Source organism: Tachysurus fulvidraco, chromosome 15, assembly GCF_022655615.1.
Source record: "Tachysurus fulvidraco isolate hzauxx_2018 chromosome 15, HZAU_PFXX_2.0, whole genome shotgun sequence".
Lineage (NCBI taxonomy): Eukaryota > Metazoa > Chordata > Actinopteri > Siluriformes > Bagridae > Tachysurus > Tachysurus fulvidraco.
In genome coordinates, this window is record NC_062532.1 from 20285850 (window position 1) to 20308060 (window position 22211).

The 22211-nt window shown below is 40.5% G+C and overlaps 2 protein-coding genes across 5 annotated transcripts in view; both read left to right on the forward strand.

The window, feature by feature from the left end:
• The window catches only part of mylk5 (myosin, light chain kinase 5), a 27277-nt gene extending 26532 nt beyond the window's left edge, over positions 1–745 (forward strand). For all 3 annotated transcript variants that reach the window (XM_027161154.2, XM_027161156.2, XM_027161155.2), the window contains 2 exons: positions 1–59; positions 395–745. The exon at positions 1–59 is cut by the window's left edge and continues 64 nt beyond it. In XM_027161154.2, coding sequence (XP_027016955.2) covers positions 1–59; positions 395–609 — 274 coding nt within the window. In that variant the 3' untranslated portion in view covers positions 610–745. The remainder of the gene's footprint in view (positions 60–394) is intronic.
• Positions 746–1388: 643 nt separating this feature from the next.
• Positions 1389–4723, forward strand: LOC125138857. Of its 2 annotated transcripts, XM_047801128.1 has the most exons (3): positions 1389–2998; positions 3110–3334; positions 4055–4723. In XM_047801128.1, the coding sequence occupies exons 2-3, from the start codon at positions 3255–3257 to the stop codon at positions 4581–4583; spliced, it is 609 nt and encodes a 202-aa protein (XP_047657084.1). In that variant the 5' UTR covers positions 1389–2998; positions 3110–3254; the 3' UTR covers positions 4584–4723. The 2 variants fall into 2 exon arrangements, with proteins under 2 accessions (XP_047657084.1, XP_047657086.1); XM_047801130.1 differs by lacking the exon at positions 1389–2998 and having other exon boundaries at positions 3013–3334.
• The last annotated feature ends 17488 nt before the right edge of the window (positions 4724–22211 follow it).

The window sequence follows — 22211 nt, forward strand, 5'->3', positions numbered from 1 at the left end:
TCCGATTGACTTGTCGGTCCTCGAGGAGTCCACGGCGCAGCTCGTCTGCCATGTCGCTGGTTAGATAACGTTATAATCACTAAACACACACACACACACACACCTTTGTCTACTGTCAGGATTCTTATTACATCAATTACATTTACATGTACAGCAGTTATCAGAGGTCTTTATCCGGACGCAAGAGCTCGTTTATCTTCCTGCTAGTTGGACCAGATCAGGCTTTAAAGACCAAATTAAAAATGTTTGCACTTTTAAAAAATACAATACATACAGTATAACATACTATTTATTGAAGAAGCAGTGTTAAATTGAACCTTTATATATATGTGTGTGTGTGTGTGTGTGTGTGTGTGTGTGTGTGTGTGTGTGTGTGTGTGTGTGTGTGTTACAGGTTACCCAGACCCTGAAGTGCTGTGGCTGAGGGATGATGAGGTCCTGGAGGATCAGGACGGCTCTGTGCAGGTGGATTATGAAGAGGACGGGACGTGTGTCCTCACACTGGAGCGCGTCACCCTGCAGCACAGCGGCACTTACACATGCAAAGCCACCAACGTCCACGGGGAGGCGCTCTGCTCCGCTAAAATCACTGTAGTGACACAGGACTAATCATGGATTGATGAAATATTTGTATTCAGAGGAAATCCTATGGCACAATGACATTTTTTACAATGTAATACAATGAGAATGCAGTGCTGAAATCTTTTATTTGAACATGTGTTTTCATAAATAATATGATAAATGATTCACGCATCCGGTTTTTATTCTTTTTTCCTGCATCCTTGCATCCTACAATGCATTTTTGTGAAGTTTCACAAACTTTAAAATTCGGGGGGGGGGGGGGGGGGATTATTTTTTATAATTTTCATTTACATTCATAGAATTGATATAGAAATGGAAATAGAAATTAAATCGCAAAACACCCCGAAACGAGATGATGACGAAACCTTGAGAGGACCCAGACTCCATGCCTGGGTGACACCAGAGAGTGTGAATATAAATCGTTTCCCTTCTACAACAGTATATATCAGTATATAGTACTGTATATGAAAGAACAGCTTGTCATGTCGTTTGTGCTGCCCCCTTCAGGATCAGCCTTTTACTACACCGAAGTGCCTCTCTAGGATGAAAGTGAAATTTCGTTAACAAGCTCTGAGATGGGGCGCACGGTGGCTTAGTGGTTAGCACGTTCACCTCACACCTCCAGGGTTGGGGGTTCGATTCCCGCCTCCGCCTTGTGTGTGTGGAGTTTGCATGTTCTCCCCGTGCCTCGGGGGTTTCCTCCCCCAGTCCAAAGACATGCATGGTAGGTTGATTGGCATCTCTGGGAAATTGTCCGTAGTGTGTGAGTGTGTGAGTGAATGAGAGTGTGTGTGTGCCCTGCGATGGGTTGGCACTCCGTCCAGGGTGTATCCTGCCTCGATGCCCGATGACGCCTGGGTTAGGCACAGGCTCGCCATGACCCGAGAAGTTCGGATAAGCGGTAGAAAAAGAGTGAGTGAGTGAGTGAGCTCTGAGATTAGAACAGGATGCTTAAAGAAAAGTAACTGCTAAAAGACTAAATGTAAAAAAATTGCTTTATTATTTAAGTAACATTATTATACTCAATACAATAAAAGCAACTTTTTAGCACGTTTTACTGGATTTCAGCTGGGTGAGTTGATTAGGATGTTTGAGCCCTAGCGAGGCAGATAGATTTACAATAAACGCGGTTTTATGGAGGAAGGAATTACAAATTTCAATTTTATTTGTCACATACACAATCATAAACAGAACAACATAAAGTAAAATCAACCTTCATCAACCTTCAAGACCTTCACGAACACCTTCATCAGTATTCTTCATACCTCATCTTCAGACAGCAAATTTAATTCAAAGCCTGCAACCACTTAACCACAAAAGAACATCATATCACACACGGCTGAAACAGACCCAGACAGGTAGCCAGGCGTTATGTACAGTAAATGTAATGTTTTGAGTGTAGTGACAATGAGGATTTTTGGGAGGACAGTAAAATATATTGCTTGCCATTTGTGTTGTCCGGATATTTGAAGAAAAGTACAGCTACATTGCCTCTAAACTGACAGAGCTGACCAGTGATATTATCCTACTACATTGCGGTTTTCCTGCCACCATCGGTGTCGTCTTAATACTTCTACATACAACAAGAGGTTGTTTTTTAATATACACAACTTGTTTTTATTACTGATAATTAAATATTGATAGAAGATCTGTGAAACCTACCATGGATTAAATTATTTTATCATTACAAAGTAAGGGTGTACAAACTTTTGCAGTCAGTAATATGTATTCCTTGATTTCAGTAAGATAAACTATTTTACCTGCTCAACTAAAATGCAATGAAATTTGAGAACCTTTTACAATTTAACCAGAGCATGTCACACACATGGTTTATAGGACAGGAAAACATTGAGTAAATTTTGCATGCCTTCGGTGTTTCCTAACCAAGATATTTCAGTGCTATATGTTTATTTTTACTCAAATAAATCAAGCCTCAGGTCATGAATATGCCCCAAAAGAGAAAGTGATTGAGGTGGTTTTAAACTTTCATCTGCTGACATTGCCAGCTATATAATATATATTTAATTGACAAAAGTGGAGTGGCAATGGAGGAGAGTGGCAAATCTGCTCCACGCAGACTTTTCACTGGTGTCCCACAGGGCTCAGTACTTGGTCCTCTCCTTTTCTCTCTGTATACTCACTCTCTTAGTAATGTTATTTTCTCACATGGGTTCAACTGGTATGCTGATGACACTCAGCTCTTATTTTATCTTATCTTATCCTGCCCACAGCTTCTGTTCAGATCCCAGCATGTCTGGTAGACATAACATCGTGGATGACAGCTCATTAGTTGAAACTCAATCCCAGCAAAACTTAACTGTTGGTCGTCCCAGGTGATTCATCCCTAGGTCAGGATCTTGCCATATCCCTGCACAACAATCTGATTTCCCCTTCGGTCAAAGCTCACAACCTTGGGGTAAGAATGGATAATCAACTATCCATTTCCTTGCATATTGCTAATGTGACACGCTCATGTCTGTTCCTTCTCTACAACATTAGAAGGATTCGGCCATTTTTGTCCACACAGGCTGCTGAGGTACTTGTTCAGGCTCTTCTCATCTCAAGACTAGACTACTGTAACTATCTGCTGGAGGTCCACCACCCCGCTACACACATCATACACTGATGCTTGTCTACAAAGCCAAAAATGGACCCGCTACCTCTTACCTCAAATGCTCTTATCACCCCTCGCACTGCACCTCGCACCCTCAGATTTACCAGCACTGCTCGACTGGTCCCAACATCTCTCAAGGTATGGATACTAGGTAAACTTTTCTGTTCTGACTTCCCCTAGATGTCCGAACAGCTTCAAACGATGGGTGAAAACCTTCTTCTTCCTAGTTCAAACACTTGGACTAGCACTTTTTCCCTCGTTTGTTATGTGTATGTTTAAAAAGAATTAAATTAAATAAAAAAAAACACCTGAACAGAGTTTTTAGGTTGATGGAAGTCTGTGGCCTGAATGAACTAGTGTTGACGTATTCATCAGTGGAGACAAAAGCACTTTTGCATGTCGCTCTGGATAAGGGCGTCTGCCAAATGCTGTAAATGCTGTAAAGAGGGGTGGGGCTTAGTGGGGTCATGAAAGAAAACTTTCAGCACTCGGTTTACTTGTTTGCATGTGCTACTAGAGGCAAAGTAAAAGGACTACAAGGATTAAAAGAGAAAAAACAAACATCAGAATGGACAATCAGACACTAAACCTACAGCTAAGTTCCTGCAAGGAGCCTTACCCTATTAATTTCTTTGTGCTGAACACTACTCTACTCTTCTTCGGTTTTCCGTCCACCGTTATCATTATCACAAAACTTCTAAACAAAATCTATAAAACCAGGAGTTTTTCAGCAGCCGAAGCCTTCCTGCTACAGATCAACTTTACTAACATCTGCCTCTTCATCTCTCTTTTGCTGCTTATTCTGTTTGAGCTGAATGTCAATAAACTCTCTTACACACTATATTTGCTTTTTTACAGTCCGTCGCTAACAGCGAGACCCATCTTCTTACTCGCCATGTGTGTGATTATTTACTTGGCCATTGTTCATCCAGTGACCTACATGGCTACCAAAACTTGGTTCCACTGGGAGTGGCTGGTCATCACGTTCGTCTGGATCTACACATTGGCTGTAAATTTAGCCATTGTCTTTAACATGTATAGCTCTACTCATCCCGTCTTCATGGCTATGCTCCTCATGAGCCTTCCGATAACTTTGTTCTTCAACATCACCACGATGAGAGCACTGACTTCCAGCGGACCTGGAAAAGACGGTCAACCGCTCAACCCGGCCAAGAAGAAAGCTTTCCGGATAATTCTGAGCATCCAGGTGGTCTTGCTAATGTTTTATGTGCCCCGAACCTACGTGTACATCTATCTCAATATAGCACCAATGGACTACAATAGGTTTATTTGTTCTGAGGGCCAGGGGATACTGATGGTAGCTAAACTTTCTGAGTTTGCAATGCCTGTGATATTCCTTTACAGTGTACGTAAATTAGGGGTCTAATCACACCTGTAACCAAAACCCAAATTTTTGCATTTTTAATAAATGTATTTGTTAAAAAAAAAAAGCTTTTAAAATAAATAATATACTATTTGCTTCTCGAATAATCTGTACCTACACTGCAACAATGCATTTGACTGAACTCTTCACCGTTTTCTAAAAAATAAATAAATAAATAAATAAATAAATAAATAAATAAATAAATAAATAAAAAATCTAACTTCTGTCATTTTTTTTTTCTTTTCTAACTCAACAGTTATATATGTAATTGTCTCATTTTCTTCTCTTGTTGCTCCAGATGACCTAATCGTATATACCTTTTATTCTGAAAACCTTAAAGGGATTGTAAAATCTAATATAAAGTCTAACTGGTGCAGAACTATAGCAAAACCTTTTAGATTTTTTTCATGTTTTGTAGTTGTTATGTCTTAATGAATGGGATGATTACTGTACATGATGATCTGTCTTTCTATTTACTGTATGTACAGCAGTAAAAAGACTTTGGTCTAATTACTGAATCCAGCCTTTTATTTATTTGAATCTCTGTATTTTAGTCTAGAGTTCATCAGCAAGTCCATAGCAGAACCAGAAGATACGACCACATCACCCCAATATTATCTTATCCACACTGCACTGGCTCTCAATTAAATTTTGCATTGATTATAAAATACTATTGAACCAAAACACAAACCTCACAAACGAGTTGAAGGAGATCTGAAAAAGTCTTTAGAAGCCTTTATTATTACATTTTACATTTACATTTACAGCATTTGGCAGATGCCCTTATCCAGAGCAACGTACATAAGTGCTTAAGTCTCTAACATTGGATACATTAATGCTGGTTCACTAGGTTACATACTTAAGATACCATGAGTTTAAAACATTTGTTCAAAGTTACAATGAAAAACTTTTGTTTGTTTTGTTTGTTGAAAAAATTTTGTTTTTTTTAATGCAAAAGATAAGGAAAGAAGTGCTAGTTGAAGTGTTTCCTGAATAAGTAGGTCTTCAACCGCCGCTTGAAAATAACCAGTGACTCGGCTGTCTAGATCCCTAGGGGAAGTTCGTTCCACCACCTTGGTGCCAGAACAGAAAAGAGTCTTGTAGTATACTTGCCTCTTACCCTGAGAGATGGTGGTACCAGTCGAGCGGTGCTGGTAGATCGGAGGTTGCGGGGTGCAGTGCGAGGAGTGATGAGGGCTTTGAGGTAAGAGGGAGCTGGTCCATTTTTGGCTTTGTAGGCCAGCATCAGTGTTTTGAATCGGATGCGTGCAGCTACCGGAAGCCAGTGGAGGGATCGCAGCAATGGGGTGGTATGCGAGAACTTTGGCAGGTTGAAAATCTCATATACATTAGAGCACAGTGGAATTCTTTTCTTTAAATATCCCAACTGAGGAGGCTGGGGTCGGAGCTCAGGGGCAGCTATGATACAGCACCCCTAGAGCAGGGAGGGTCAAGGGCCCAACGTTGGCAGCTTGGCAGTGATGGGGCTTGAACGCTAATATTCCAATCAACAACCCAGAGCTTTAACCACTTGACCCACTAATGCTTCTGTCTATAGCAATCCGAGTCCACAATGTAGTGAAATGTTTCCACATAGCACGATGTAGGGCTTTACAAACTTTTCCAGTCAATAGCGTGTGTATTCTAGTTGTAATGTAACAGCCTATTTAAATGCTATTCATTCTAACAACATTGGCCTATTTGTATGTGGCTCTTTTTCATTTTTCTGGGCAGTAATTTATTTCCTTTAACCAAATACAATCCTATGTCATCTGAGAACCTGCTGCAGTTTAACCACAAGAAAACAGAGTAACACATACAGCCGAGACAGCAGATGCATTATGTCCAGTTTTTTAGACGCTGGCATTGTTTTCACAAATCTATATGTGTGAACAAAAGGACTTTACTGATTAAAGAAAATAAAATGAATTTCCAAATAATTAACCAAGAGCAAAGCTTGACCCTCAGTTCCTCCTGTACAATACCATTTATATAGTGCGTAATAATGTCCTACTCCTCTTAAGATCTCCTCCATCATTACCGCTACCTTGAAACTTCTAATCCAGTTTATATAAAACAAGGAATGGGTATTAATTTTAGGGAGACCATCAGGGAAGACAGTGATGACCTTTGGAATAAGAAGACAGACACGTACCCACAAATGTCTGAGGTAATAATACTAGAAATATGAACAACAAAAAAAGTTGTTTCAGGTGATACTTCAAGTATGCCTACTACTGCAATCTGTTTTAACATGAACACGTATTTATGCTCAATACACATTAATTCATTATGCCAAGTCATTTTGATTAACAGGGTACAAATGTAATTTATGTTCTTCTACATGACCATGCTGAAGGCCCTAACTTCCAGAGTCCAGATCAACAATAGGGTCCTCGCCTCAACTGCCTCAACCTTGAACTAGGAAGAAGAAGGTTTTCACCCATCGTTTGAAGCTGTTCGGACATCTAGGGGAAGTCAGAACAGAAAAGTTTACCTAGTATCCATACCTCTTACCTTGAGAGATGGTGGGACCAGTCGAGCAGTGCTTGTAAATGTGAGGGTGCGAGGTGCAGTGTAAGGGGTGATGAGGGCTTCGAGATAAGAGGGAGCGGGTCCATTTTTGGCTTTGTAGGCAAGCATCAGTGTTTTGAATCTGATGCGTGCAGCTACCGGAAGCCAGTGGAGGAGCTCAGTAGCGGGGTGGTGTGGAGAACTTAGGCAGGTTGAAAACAAGCCGTGCAGCTGCATTTTGGATCATTTGTAGAGGACAACCTCTACTGGAACTATGAAGCCTTGAAGGCATCTTCTGTCATGGACCGAACCTGGAGTTCTTCACAGAGATCAAGATGCTTACACTGGATTCCATCATCTGCCTGGATCATCTGCTTCACAGCCAGTACACTCGGCATACATGCTGGAAACCTCATTTGTGCACAAAGCTTGGAAGAAGAGAAGGAGACATCACAAACATTACTGTTCCTAACCATCTGATTGAACGGCATCAACTGCAAAGCAGGTCTACTGCCAGTACAGTCCAGAGATATGTGTGTGTGCACTTGGTAAAAAGCAAAGGGAATTAGAAAATGTTTAAAAATCTGCTGAGATATCTCAAGCCTTCCTCATCATTCCTGACCCAGTCCAGGAAAGTGTAATACACCATCACACCAATTCATCCTTGGGGAACGTCACCAACCAGGATGGAGTCTCCATGGACCAGATTAAAGTGTAAGAGACTAGACAACACCCAAGATATGTAAACATAGCCCAGAGTGTGTTGAGATGGATGGATCTGGAAAAGAAGTTAGAGCTGTTCTCTAGCAAAGGTTCAAAGAAAAGCTACAAGCTGCACTCAGTGGTCTTCTTCTCATAATGGCTAATTTCAGCATAATATAACTGTGACATTCAGAATGAAGAATTACTTCTTGTTAAACTAGCTTAATAAGAGTGGCCCGTGGCTGAAGGGAGCTGTTCCTTCTGTCATTTCTACAGGTCACATGAATCTGAAATAATTTTGACTGAACCCCCATTAAGTGTGCTGGTTTTGCTTCTTTTCCAAGTCCAACTTTTACCAGTGTACCATTGAGAGTATCCTCACAAACTGCATCTCAGTGTGGTACAGCAGCTGCACAGCTTCAGACCGTAAAGCCCTTCAGAGGGTAGTAAAAACCACCCAACAAATCATCGGTATTGAACTACCCACCTTGGAGAGCAAAAACGCTGTTTGCAAAGGGCAAGGGGCATCATCAAAGATAACTCTCACCCCAACCACGGACTGTTTACACTTCTCCCATCGGGCAGACGCTACCGTTGTCTCAGAGCCAGAACAAATAGACTGAAAAGCTTCTTTCCCATGGCTGTTTCTGCACTGAACAGCTGATATGGTGTTAACAATCACCACAGCACTGTCACTTTTCTTCTGTGTTTTGCACTAATTTGCACCATTTTAAAATCATGCATCCTTGCCCCACCCAAAAACTATCATTACACTTCTGTACAGTATGTCCATCCATATATATTCTGTTTATTCTGTATATATATGTGTGTGTGTGTATACAGTACAGACCAAAGGTTTGGACACGCCTTCCAAAAGTTTGGACACACCACCTTTTCCACAGGACAATGACCCCAAACACACCTCCAGGCTGTGTAAGGGCTATTTGACCATGAAGGAGAGTAATGGGGTGCTGCACCAGATGACCTGGCCTCCACAGTCACCGGACCTGAACCCAATCGAGATGGTTTGGGGTGAGCTGGACCGCAGAGTGAAGGCAAAAGGGCCAACAAGTGCTAAGCATCTCTGGGAACTTCTTCAAGACTGTTGGAAGACCATTTCAGGTGACGACCTCTTGAAGCTCATCAAGAGAATGCCAAGAGTGTGCAAAGCAGTAATCAAAGCAAAAGGTGGCTACTTTGAAGAACCTAGAATATAGAACATATTTTCAGTTGTTTCACACTTTTTTGTTTTGTACGTATATACTTCCACACGTGTTAATTCATAGTTTTGATGCCTTCAGTGTGAATCTACAATTTTCATAGTCATGAAAATAAAGAAAACTCTTTGAATGAGAAGGTGTGTCCAAACTTTTGGTCTGTACTGTATATATTCATAATGACATTCCTTTTGTACAGCTATATCTGTCATACCACTTCATACTGTATCATACTTATATAAAGACCACACTATATATACCCTTATTCAGTTATACAGTATGTACATATTACTACACCTTCTGTATAACCTCATACCCTTATTTATTACACTGCCACTTGTAAATAAGCTATCTATACACTTCTGGTTAGATGCTAATTGCATTTCATTCGCTCTGTACTGTACATGTACCTTGCACAATGACAATAAAAGTTGAATCTAATCTAATCTAATCTAATCTAATTTTCCCCTCTCCTATCAACCTGGCTCCAAGAACCCAAAGACATGCCGCTAAAGCAAGAGAAGGCACTGAAACCCCATCCATACCTGGTTATTTGAATAACATTAATTCTCTTGTCCTCATTGTATTCATAAGCATTATTATTTTTCTGGCCAGTAATTCATTCATCTCCAAAATTCAAATGAAATCCTATGTCATTTGAGAACCTGCAGCAAATTCAAACCCGACGGAAATGACCGAAACAACATAAGCATTATGTAAATGTTAGCCGATTTTCATTTTTATCCTTTGCACATGAAATCCTGACTATGATCTTTCTAAAGGTTTACATTTTTACACAAATAATTCAAGCCACATACTGATTACAGGAGGAACAGCAGTGAAGTTGGCAACAGTGACTGATGACAGTTTGGAGCTACATTTTTAATGGACAGTAGGGGTGGTTTTTTTTTTTTTTTTTTTTTTTGAGAGGTTGAGAAAGCAAACATTTAGCACTGGTTTACTTTGTTGCATACGTTCACGAAGGTCCAGGAACGAAGAACTAGGACTACACCGATTGGAAATACGAGATAGACTTCAAAATGGAAAATATGATTCTAAACCGTGAGCAAAACTCGACTCTCAGTTCCTGCACCGAGCCGTACGATGCCGTTTCTTTACTGCTGAATGATATCCTACTTTTTTTAAGTTTTCCCACCAACGTTATGGTTATCGTGAAACTTCTGATCCGATTATATAAAACAAGGAGCTTCTCACCATCTGCAGTCTTCCTCCTACAAATCAACTTTGCTAACGTCTGCCTCTTCATCTCTTATTTACTGCTTTTTCTCGATGCCATGCATGTTGGTCGCTTCTCCATGACAATTGTCCTGGTTTTCTTCAGCCCAAGCTTAACAGCAAGACCTCTCTTCATATTCTCCATCGTTGTGCTTGTGTACATCGCTATAGTTCATCCAGTGACCTACAGGAATGCCAGAACCTTGCGCCGTTTGGAATGGCTGGTCGTTACACTCGTCTGGATCTACGCGCTGGCCATAAATGTAGCGATTATGATTTATGAAATTGACATATTTCACCCCGGGTTCATGGTGACGTTCCACATCACCATTCTTTCCAGCATTTTCCTTTACATCGCCGATCTGAGAGCTCTTATTTCCAGTGGCTCTGGAAATGGCAAGCAAACCCTCAACCCGGCCAAGAGAAAAGCCTTCCAGCTCATTCTAAGCTTCCTGATTATCACGCTGCTCTACTACATTCCAAGAGTGTACTTTCTCATTTATCCCCTTGTAGCACCAATGGACTGGAAGAGGTTTTTGTGTTCTGAGGGCCTGGTGATTATGTTGCTGCCTAAGGTTTCTGAGTTTATAATGCCTATATTATTTCTGTTCAGTTTACATAAAGTTGGCATCTAATCAAATTGTGTAAATATATTCATTCATTCACTCATTTTCTACCACTTATCCAAAGTACTCGGGTCACGGGGAGCCTGTGCCTATCTCAGGCGTCATCGGGCATCGAGGCAGGATACACCCTGGACGGAGTGCCAACCAATCGCAGGGCACACACACTCTCATTCACTCACACACTATGGCCAATTTTCCAGAGATGCCAATCAACCTACCATGCATGTCTTTGGACCGGGGGAGGAAACCGGAGTACCCGGAGGAAACCCCCGAGGCACGGGGAGAACATGCAAACTCCACACACACAAGGCGGAGGCGGGAATCGAACCCCCAACCCTGGAGGTGTGAGGCGAACATGCTAACCACTAAGCCACCGTGCCCCCCCATGTAAATATATGTAACATTAAATCTTTAAAAATAACTAATCTTAATTTTACTATAATTTTGAAGCGGCAGTGAAAAAGCTATCAAACAAGACTTTGCCTTAAGGTATAAAACAGTGTCAGGTCTATGCTTATATATAAGATTAGAGTTGTCTCAAACTTCTTCTGTTGTTGCCCAAGATCTTTTTATTTGTCATAGATATGACTTGAAACCTTGGAGATAAATAAAATGTTTCTAAAAATGTACCTTGACTCGTTGCATAAATGTTGCACATAAACGCATGGTACGTCTTTATAAATACACTTTATAAACTAAAGCCTATTTGTTAAATGACCAAATAATTGGGCAGATCACTAACACAACACTGACAACATCAGCTCAATGATATGATATTTATGATGGTATGTGGTACGGTAATGATATTTAAATCCAGTTTCAATGTTTTTTTTTAATGCATATTCTAGTGCAGTGTATGAAACCCATTCTATGCCATCCATCAGTGGGTTGGATGACCCCTGAACTTACACATTGGTGACAATGTAGTGAACTGAACTATAATCAGAATGTCAGGAGAATCACATGGTCTACAGCAGTGGTCCCCAACCCCCCGGCTGCGGACCGGTACCGGTCTGTGGACCAAATGGTACCGGGCAGCCCAAGGAACATTAAATTATTTCCATTTTATTTACTGTGGTGTATTTCTCTCGGGTTTGTGCGACTTTCCATGGACGAGAGGTTAACCGGGAGGTGAGAGACGTCACCTAAAGCCGCGCAAAATATCATGATATTGGGCTGGGTTTAGGTGAAATCTGGAGCTGAGCGGCTGCGAGCGGCAGTGGTGTTGTAGCTTTGGTGGAGAGAGAAGGTGTGTATCGCTCTTCTCTCTGTTCACCGGTACTTTGTCATGTTTAACAGTGCTTGGTGTACGTGTATATTGTGTTTGCTCAAATTTAACCCATAAATTAGCAAAAATGAGCACGAAACAGACGCCGTTAGAAAGTTAGAAACTCTGCCGGTGTTCTGGATTAAAGTCATGGCGGAATACCCTGAGATTGTCACCACAGCACTTAAATCCCTATCGCCATTTCCGACATGCTATCTGTGTGAAGCGGGGATTTCTGCAGTGACGGCAACCGAAACAAAACAACGGAATAAACTGGACATAAGCAACACACTTCGGGTTTCATTGTCTCCTATTACCCCAGATGGAACCGTCTCGTTGTAAAGAAACAAGCTCAGGGTTCTCATTGATTTAGAGTTGTAGCGAATTAAAAAGGCATGTTTAAAAACAACTAAATTAAAGTTATTAATTTTATTTTAATTGTATACCCTAACCCTAACCCTAACCCAGCCTACAATGCCTACAATGCCTAAGAACTCAAGGAAACCCCTAAAGAACCTGTAAAACTCTAAACACAAAGTGGAGGTGAGAATCAAACCCCTAACCCCAGAGATGTACAAAACCATACTAACCACAAACCTACAGTGCCCAGTCCAAAAAAAAAGCGAAGCTTTAAAAAGAGCAAGGTACCTGAACCCCAATAATCCCACAATAGAAACAGGCCAGTAAGAAGTACACACAATTTTGAGAGATGAAAATTAAGAACAGCACTGACTAAACACTCAGGACACTGACTGACTGAAAAGTAGGCAACACTTTATAACGATGTAAGGCAAACCATTTGCAATATCGAGAAGATGGCAAGTGGTATGAAGCTACAAATATAACTAAACCTCATCACCGGGGGTATTTTTTTACATAAGTAAATATAATGTCGTGTAGAGGATAAGCTGTCGGACTACCGATTGAAAGGTTGTGAGTTCAAATCCCAGATCCATCAAGCATAAAATGTAAGTTGCTCTGGACATATCAACCCTAAGAAAACAAACAACATGTATCACACATATGGCTGACAGAACACAGGGAAATTACGCAAATTTTACATGTCCTTCGGCGTTTACATATGAAATCCAAATCCGATATATTTATTTCTATTCAAATCACTTAAGCCACAGTTCATTAGCATGTTTCGGAAGAGAAAGGAAAAAACCCAAATTGGTGTTTTCTGTGGTTGATTAACGATTGGTCTATCTAGTGTAACATGTTCTGAGTACTTCAGTTTACTATTTGGTATCTATATTTCAGTGGACATGAGGGGTGGGTGTTTTTTGGTGGGTCATGAAATGAACCTTTGTCTGGCCAGTTTGTCACTTTGAAAAGATAAAAGAACAAGAAGACTACAAGGATAAATAGAGACGGACTTCCAGACGGAAAATTTGATGCTAAACCAACAGCACAACTGGACTATTAGTTCCTGCAGTGAGCCTTACAATACTATTTATTTTGTGATGAACATTATGTACTATTTATTTTGTGATGAACTTAATATTCTTCGGTTTTTCCACCACCGTTGTGGTTGTAGTGATACTTCTGAACCGATTATATCAAACCAGGAGCTTTTCACCTCACTTATTTGCTTCTTTTTCTGGATGTTGTGCACATCAGTCAGTTTTCCTGTTTTTTTACATCCCGAGCTTAACGGCAAGGCCCATCTTCTTACTTGTCATCTGTGCAATCATCTACTTGGCCATCGTTCATCCGGTGACCTACAGTACAGACCAAAAGTTTGGACACACCTTCCAAAAGTTTGGACACACCACCTTTTCAACAGGACAATGACCCCAAACACACCTCCAGGCTCTGTAAGGGCTATCTGACCATGAAGGAGAGTGATGGGATGCTGCGCCAGATGACCTGGCCTCTACAGTCACCGGACCTTCAGTGTGAATCTACAATTTTCATAGTCATGAAAATAAAAAAAAACTCTTTGAATGAGAAGGTGTGTCCAAACTTTTGGTCTGTACTGTGCTGCCAAAACTTTCCACCATTGGGAGTGGCTGATCGCCACACTTGGATGGATCTACCCCTTAGCCATTACCGTCTCCTTTCTCATTTACAAAACTGACACTTGTCAACTAGTCTCCATGTCGTTGTTCCACATAACCAATCTATCCATATTTTTCTTCTACATCGCCATGCTAAGGGCGCTGTCGTCCAAGGGTCCTGGTAATAGCAGACAACCGGTCAACCCGAACAATAGAAAAGCCTTCCGGGTCATTCTCAGCAGCCTGGTGGCCTTGCAGATGTACTATGTGACCCAAGCTTACTTCTTCACCTACTGTTTTGTAGCACCAACAGACTGGCAAAGGTTTCACTGTTCTGAAGGTTCTGTGATTAGGATGTTACCGATGCTTTCTGACTTGGTCATGCCTGTAATATGCCTGTGCAGTTTAGCTAAACTAGATATTTAGTCACACTTGCACTCCAAAGACTTATTTTGTGCATTACACCCATTTGGTTCTTTCCCAAACTGTTGCCACAACATTATATAGATCATGTTTGTATCTTGTAGGGCTACAAATTCCCTTCTCTGGAACTAAGAGGCTCGAACCTGTTCCAGCATGACAATGCACAAAGTAAAGCCAGCTCCATAAAGACATGACATTAGACTGGAAGAACTTGTGTGTCCTGTATAGAGCTCTTACTCAACCCCACTTAACATCTCCATGATGAACTGGAACTGGCGTCTCCTAACCTGACCTCAGTGTCTGGTGCTCTTGACACATCCTCTAATCTACACTTTAACATCTAGTGGAAAGCCTTCAGCAATGCAGGACTAATCCTAGAATGAGCTGTTTAAAAGGAACTTGTGTCCACAAACTTTCAGCCACCATCTTATCACTGAGCTTAACATACACTACTTGACTGTTTTTGTTACTCGTGATATGTAAATGAAATCTGCAAACATGTAAAATTGCATTAAATGTTTTAATCCTTACAAAATAAAGATATGAAGCCCAACGCATTCCACTGTGACACGAATGTTTTGCCAGATCGTCTGTGTAATCAAATGAATTGCTATGTAATTTGAGAATCTGCCACATTTTAACCTCAAGGCAAACATATCATGCATTTGACTGACAGAACATTGACACGTTCGACAGTGATCGCACATGAAATCCGAATCCTAACCATGACAATTTTGACCGATGTTTATCTTTATTCGAATCAATCAAACTGCGATCTATTGCCATGACACAATAAAGAAGGGATTCAACAAAAAAAAAAATGAATGTTTTCAGTGGCTGACTGATGATGATGGTTTTCTTATCACTGTAACTGCTAGCATGAAACTTCTGAACAGCTTCTTTTAAACTCTATGACAAACTTGACACATTACAGTACATGATACTCGCCATCTGTGAGACCATTTCCTTAGCTATCGTTCATGTAGTCATCTGCCAAAACCTGGCACCAATAGGAGTGTCTGATCAGCACACTCTTTTGGATCAGTTCCTCAGCCATAAATTTAACCATTTTCTCACCCTGTCTTCCTCTAACTATCGGCATGCTTCTAGAAGGCCCTGTCTTCCAAGGAAGCATGTAAATGGCGACCAAACCATGAGGAACCAGGAGAACAACCTGTTAATCAACACACAAAATAACATTCTACATATGCTGTATCTGCATCATTGAGCATTTGAAGGCTTTGGCACGGATGAGTTGGTGTTGAATCTATAAACGAACTCAGATAAGAAGCAGATTTAGGAGTCGCTCAGGAGTTCCTGGTTACGCGACGGCAAATAGACTGCAAAAGACTATTATTCACACTGTCGAGTGTTTAGAATAATTTATATACACATTCTGGGGAAGTGGTGGCCTAAACGGTTAAATCTCTTGGTTGTTGATCGGGGCTCAAGCCCAAGCACTGTCAAGCTGCCACTGTCGGGCCCTTGAGCGAGGCCCTTAACCCTCTCTGCTCCAGTGGTGCTGTATCATGGCTGACCCTGTGCTCTGACCCCAATCTCCAAAGTTTGAATATGCGAAGAAAGAATTTCACAATGTACAGGTGCATCTCAATAAATTAAAATGTTGTGGAAAATTTGATTTATTTATTTCAGTAATTCAACTCAAATAGTGAAACTTGTGTATTATATAAATTCAGTACACACAGACTGAAGTGGTTTAAGTCTTTGGTTCTTTAAATTGTGATGAGATTGGCTCACACTTAACGAAAACCCACCAATTCCCAATCTCACAAAATTTGAATACTTAAAAATAAGACCAATAAACAAACAAACAAACAAAAAAAAATTCCTTTGGCTCATCTGCATGTTTTGGTCTCGTTTCTTATTTTCCGCATCACAATACCCCATAGACTCTTTACGGGGTTCAAGTCTGGTGAGTTTGCTGGCCAGTCAAGCACACCAACACTATGGTCATTTAACCAACTTTTGGTGCTTTTGGCAGTTTGGGCAGGTGGCAAATACTGCTGGAAAATGAAATCAGCATCTTTAAAAAGCTGGTCAGCCAAAGGAACCATGAAGTGCTCTAAAATTTCTTGGTAAACCACTGCAGTGACTTTGGGTTTCCAAAAACACAGTGGACCAACACCAGCAGATGACATTGCAACCCAAATCATCACAGACTGTCGAAACTTAACACTGGACTTCAAGCAACTTGGGCTTTGAGCTTCTCCACACTTCCGCCAGACTCTAGGACCTTGGTTTCCAAATGAAATGAAATACAAAACTTGTTCTCATCTGAAAAGAAGACTTTGGACCACCCGGTAACGGTCCAGTTCTTCTCTTTAGCTCAGCTAAGACGTCTCTGACTGTGCTTCAGGAGTGGTTTAACAAGAGGAATACCAACTGTAACCAAATTCCTTGACACGTCTGTGTGTGGTGGCTCTTGATGCCTTAACCCCAGCCTCAGTCCATTCCTTGTGCAGTTCACCCAAATTCTTGAATCAATTTTGCTTGACAAGCTTCTCAAGGCTGCGGTTCTCTCGTGTTGGTTGTGCACCTTTTTCTTCCACACTTTTTCCTTCCACTCAACTTTCTGTTAACATGCTTGGATACAGCACTCTGAACATCCAACTTCTCTGGCAATGGATTTTTGTGGCTTACCCTTTTTGTAAAGGGTGTCAATGATTGTCTTCTGCACAACTGTCAGATCAGCAGTCTTCCCCATGATCGTGTAGCCTAGTGAACCAAAGTGAGAGACTATTTTGATGGCTCAGGAAACCTTCGCAGGTTTGAGTTGATTAGCTGATTGGCATGTCACCCATATTCTAATTTTTTGAGATAGTGAATTGGTGGGCTTTTGTAAAATGTGAGCCAAAATCATCACAATTAAAAGAACCGAAGTCTTAAACGACTTGTCTGTGTGTACTGAATTAATATAATACACAAGTTTCACTATTTGTGTTGAATAATTACTGAAATAAATCAACTTTTCCACGATATTCTAATTTCTTGAGATGCACCTGTACTGAACATGTGACAAAATAAAGGCTTCTTCTGGTGTCACCCAAATGAGGATGAGGTTCCCTTATGAGTCTGGTTCCACTCGAGGTTTCTCCCTCACACCATCTAAGGGAGTTTTCCGTAACCGCAGGCTTGCTCAAAGAGGACATGTGGTAGCAGTGGTTAAGGTGTTGGGCTACCAATCGGAAGTTTGTGAGTTCGATCCCAGGTCCACCAAGTTGCCACTGTTGGGCCCTTGAGCAAGGCCTTTAACCCTCAATTGCTCAGCCGTATAAAAAAATGAGATAATGTAAGTCGCTCTGGATAAGGGCATCTGCCAAATGATGTAAATGTAAATATAAAGTGCTGTAGAAATAAAATTTAATTGAAAGTCTGCGACTTCAGATATGCTCCATTCAGGACGATGGCTGTGCGGTGAAACGATGAAGAGCTCTAAAATGCCTTAAAAGTGAAATGTTTAAGAAAGCTAGGAAAGGGAATTAAAATACTTTTGAAAGAGAGTCGGTCAGAGAAACCCATTATTCAGAAGTTCTATTTTTACTCAGAAAAGAGTGAAAGGTGTCAAATTGAATAACTGAAAAGTCTTTAAAGAAGTGTGCAATGAAAGAGCTCAGTTCTATATAATATGCTTCACAGAATTTGTTTTGTTGGCAGTTTATTTTAATCATATACACACTATATATACAGTACAGACCAAAAGTTTGGACACACCTTCTCATTCAAAGAGTTTTCTTTATTTTCATGACTATGAAAAGTGTAGATTTACACTGAAGGCATCAAAACTATGAATTAACACGTGTGGAATTATATACGTACATAACAAAAAAGTGTGGGAAAAAAATGACCCCAAACACACCTCCAGGCTGTGTAAGGGCTATTTGACCATGAAGGAGAGTGATGGGGTGCTGCACCAGATGACCTGGCCTCTACAGTCACCGGACCTGAACCCGATCGAGACGGTTTGGGGTGAGCTGGACCGCAGAGTGAAGGCAAAAGGGCCAACAAGTGCTAAGCATCTCTGGGAACTCCTTCAAGACTGTTGGAAGACCATTTCAGGTGACGACCTCTTGAAGCTCATCAAGAGAATGCCAAGAGTGTGCAAAGCAGTAATCAGAGCAAAAGGTGGAAGAAAACTTTGAAGAACCTAGAATATGACATATTTTCAGTCGTTTCACACTTTTTTGTTATGAACTAAATGTTCTCTTTGAATGAGAAGGTGTGTCCAAACTTTTGGTCTTTACTGTATATCTATCTATATACATGTAATATGAATTACAGTTGCATCCCATTGGGTTACAATAACTCAGCATGCCACTGAATTAACACCATTAAATGTATTTGTGTAAGACCAGATTTCCCGTAGTCAAATAAAATGCTATGTAACTTGAGGAAATGCAAAAACACAACCACAACAGAACAACGTGTCGTTTCCAACTGTAATCCAAATCCATAATGTTTCTATACTATTCACTGGTTTATTTAAATGAAACCCGCAGGACATTAACATGCCACAGCAGAGAGGAGACAGAACAGTGAGGATGATATCGGTGACAGTTCTAATGAATGTATTTTCAATCTGCTGTTTTAGCATCTGTATTTACCTGGAGAAGAGAGCTGGTGGTTTGTGAGGTCATGAGATAAAAATTACAGCCCCTGGTACGCACGCGTTTATAAAGTCGCGCGTCCTACGAATGAAGCAAACGGACTTGACTTCACTTCTCAAACGAGAGACTTTAAAATGTTCAACCTGACTCAAGGACATCAGCAAGAGGGAACTTCACAGTTCTGCAGCGAGTCTTTGGACACCGTTCACATAGTTCTGAATGCTATCCTGCTTTTTGTGAGTTTTCCCGCCACCTTTGTTGTCATCGTGAAACTTTTGATCAGGGTTTATAAAGCAAGGAGCTTGTCGTCGGCCGAAATCTTCCTCCTACAGATCAACCTGGTCAACGTCTGCCTCTTCGTTTTTAATTTGATGCTGTTTCTGGAAGCTGTGCAAGTCAGTATATTCTCTCATACCCTGTACATGGTTTTCTTCAGCACAACCTTAACAGCAAGGCCTGTCTTCTTACTCGCCATGTGTGTGATCTTCTACTTAGCCATCGTTCATCCGGTGACCTACATGACCGCCAAACCCTGGCTCCACTGGGAGTGGATGGTCGTCACACTCGGATGGATTTACGCCTTGGCCATAAACGTAGCCGTTGCAGTCGAAGAAATCAACATTTTTGATCTAGTCTGGTCTATGCTGCTCTATAACACCAATCTTCCCAGCATGTTCTTCAACATCGGCACGCTGAGAGCCCTGTCTTCCAGCAGTCCAGGAAGCAACGGGACACTCGACCCGGCTAAGAGGAAAGCCTTCCGGATCATTCTGGGCATCCTGGTGCTTTTGCTGCTGTACTATGTTCCTAGAGTGTACTATAACGTCTACCCTTACATAGTACCGACGGACACGGAGCGGTTTCTATGTTATGAGGGCACGGTGATCATGTTCCTGCCGAAAATTTCCGAGCTTTCAATGCCGGTGATATTTTTGTACAGTTTACATAAACTAGGTGTCTCTTCAAAAGATGACACCTAGCGCATGAATGTACAGTATGTAGAGATCATATATAAATATATACTTGGTTATGGTGGCTCCAAAAGAAAATAGGTGTAACTAGAATGAAGTGTTTCTTTTTTTTTTTAATAAATGAGAATGAATTTGTTGGCAAATTGCTGTTTTTTTTTTTTGCTTCAACACTTTTCCCATGTGGTGTTATTGAAATCAATCAACACCAGAGTGGTTTAATTAATAAATCAAACTTATTGTGTGCGTTCCTTCTTGTGACCATTTTCTCACTTTAGTTCATTCAGTTTTTTTTATATATATAATGTGTGTATATATATATATATATATATATATATATATATATATATATATATATATATATATATATATATATATATATGTACAGTACTGTGCAAAAGTTTTAGGCAGGTGTGAAAAAATGCTGTAAACAAAGAATGCTTAAGTGTTAAACATTTATTTTTATAAATGAACAAAATGCAGTGAATGAACAAAAGAGAAATCTAAATCTAATCGATATTTGCTGTGACCACCGTTTGCCTTCAAAACAGCAGCAATTCTTCTAGCTACACTTGCACACGGTTTGTGAAGGAACTCGGCCGGTAGGTCGTTCCAGACATCTTGGGAGAACTGACCACAGATCTTCTGTGGATGTCGGCTTCGTCACATCTTTCCATCTCTCCGTGTAATCCCAGACACACTCGATGACGTCGAGCTCAGGGCTCTGTGGGGGATGTGCCATCGCTTCATGCCGGTTTTGAATGCAAAAGTTAGTAACACAAAATATTGATTTGATCTAGATTTTTCTTTTGTTTGCTCACTTTGCATTTTGTAAATTGACAGAAATAAACACTCGTTATTTATATTTCTGAAAGCGTTCGTTTACTTTTTTTCACACCTGTCTAAAACCTTTGCACAGTACTGTATATATTTGGTGGTGGCATTTACAACCAAGTCCAGCTTGCAATCAGAGAACCAAGCATTCCCAATCAGATCCCAGTTCTGCTGTGTTTGTGTTTCATATCCGGGGCTGACTGAGTAATAGCAGGAGTTGGGATTTATAGGTGAAAAATGAAAACTGACTGCTTTTTGATGAAGTGAACACATAATAGGGTTTCTGAACAATATCCAGAGACACGAGAACTTCGGAAGACTTTTGGGATCGTAAGACGATCAGACAGGTGAAGTGACATCTAAGTTTTCTGTAACTGTGCTGAAATAATCATGTTTCATGTTCAGACTCACACTTAACTAACTCATTATGTAGGTGAGCTTCAGGTCTCACTAACCACAGTTGAATTCTCTAATCGACAAAGCACAGATTATTTCAAGCAGTGTTGTAATGTAACGGAGTAAAAATACTTCGTTACTGTACTTAAGTAGAAATGTCACGTATCTGTACTTTACTTCGCTATTTAAATTTGTCACCTTTCACTTTTACTCCACTACATTTCCTAGATAAAATGTAAACTTTTACTCCGTTATGTTTCCACTAAGCGTCTTCGTTACTCGTTACTACAAAATAAAATCAGCAGAAATGTGTGTGACTAATAAGGGAGGTTTGGTGTATCACTGCTCCTAGATTGCATTACGCAGCTCTGCACGCTGTACAGAGAAGCTCAGGTACGCGCAGTCAGAGCGGAAGGAATTTATCTATAACGTTAATCGGCAGAAAGCCGCAAAGACGGCAACCAAAAGCAGTGAAATGTCACTATTCTTATTACCAGAGTTGTAGCACAAACAAAATATTAATGCAAACAATCCATTCAATACTAAATAAAAATAACATTTATTGATTTGGTCTTTGTCTTGTGAATATTAGTTTATTAATGACTGCGTTCATTGGACACACTGTCTGTAGAGAATACACACATACATGAACTGATCTGATTCAAGACTGACATCATTACATCATGCATAAAATTTTGGTGTCCACTTTTGCCATTTTAAATAATACTATAACTTTTGGCTTACTATGTAGTCATATAATATATAATATAAAACTCTTCTTGTTTTAAATTCTCACTGAGGGCTAAAACCCCCTAAAGAT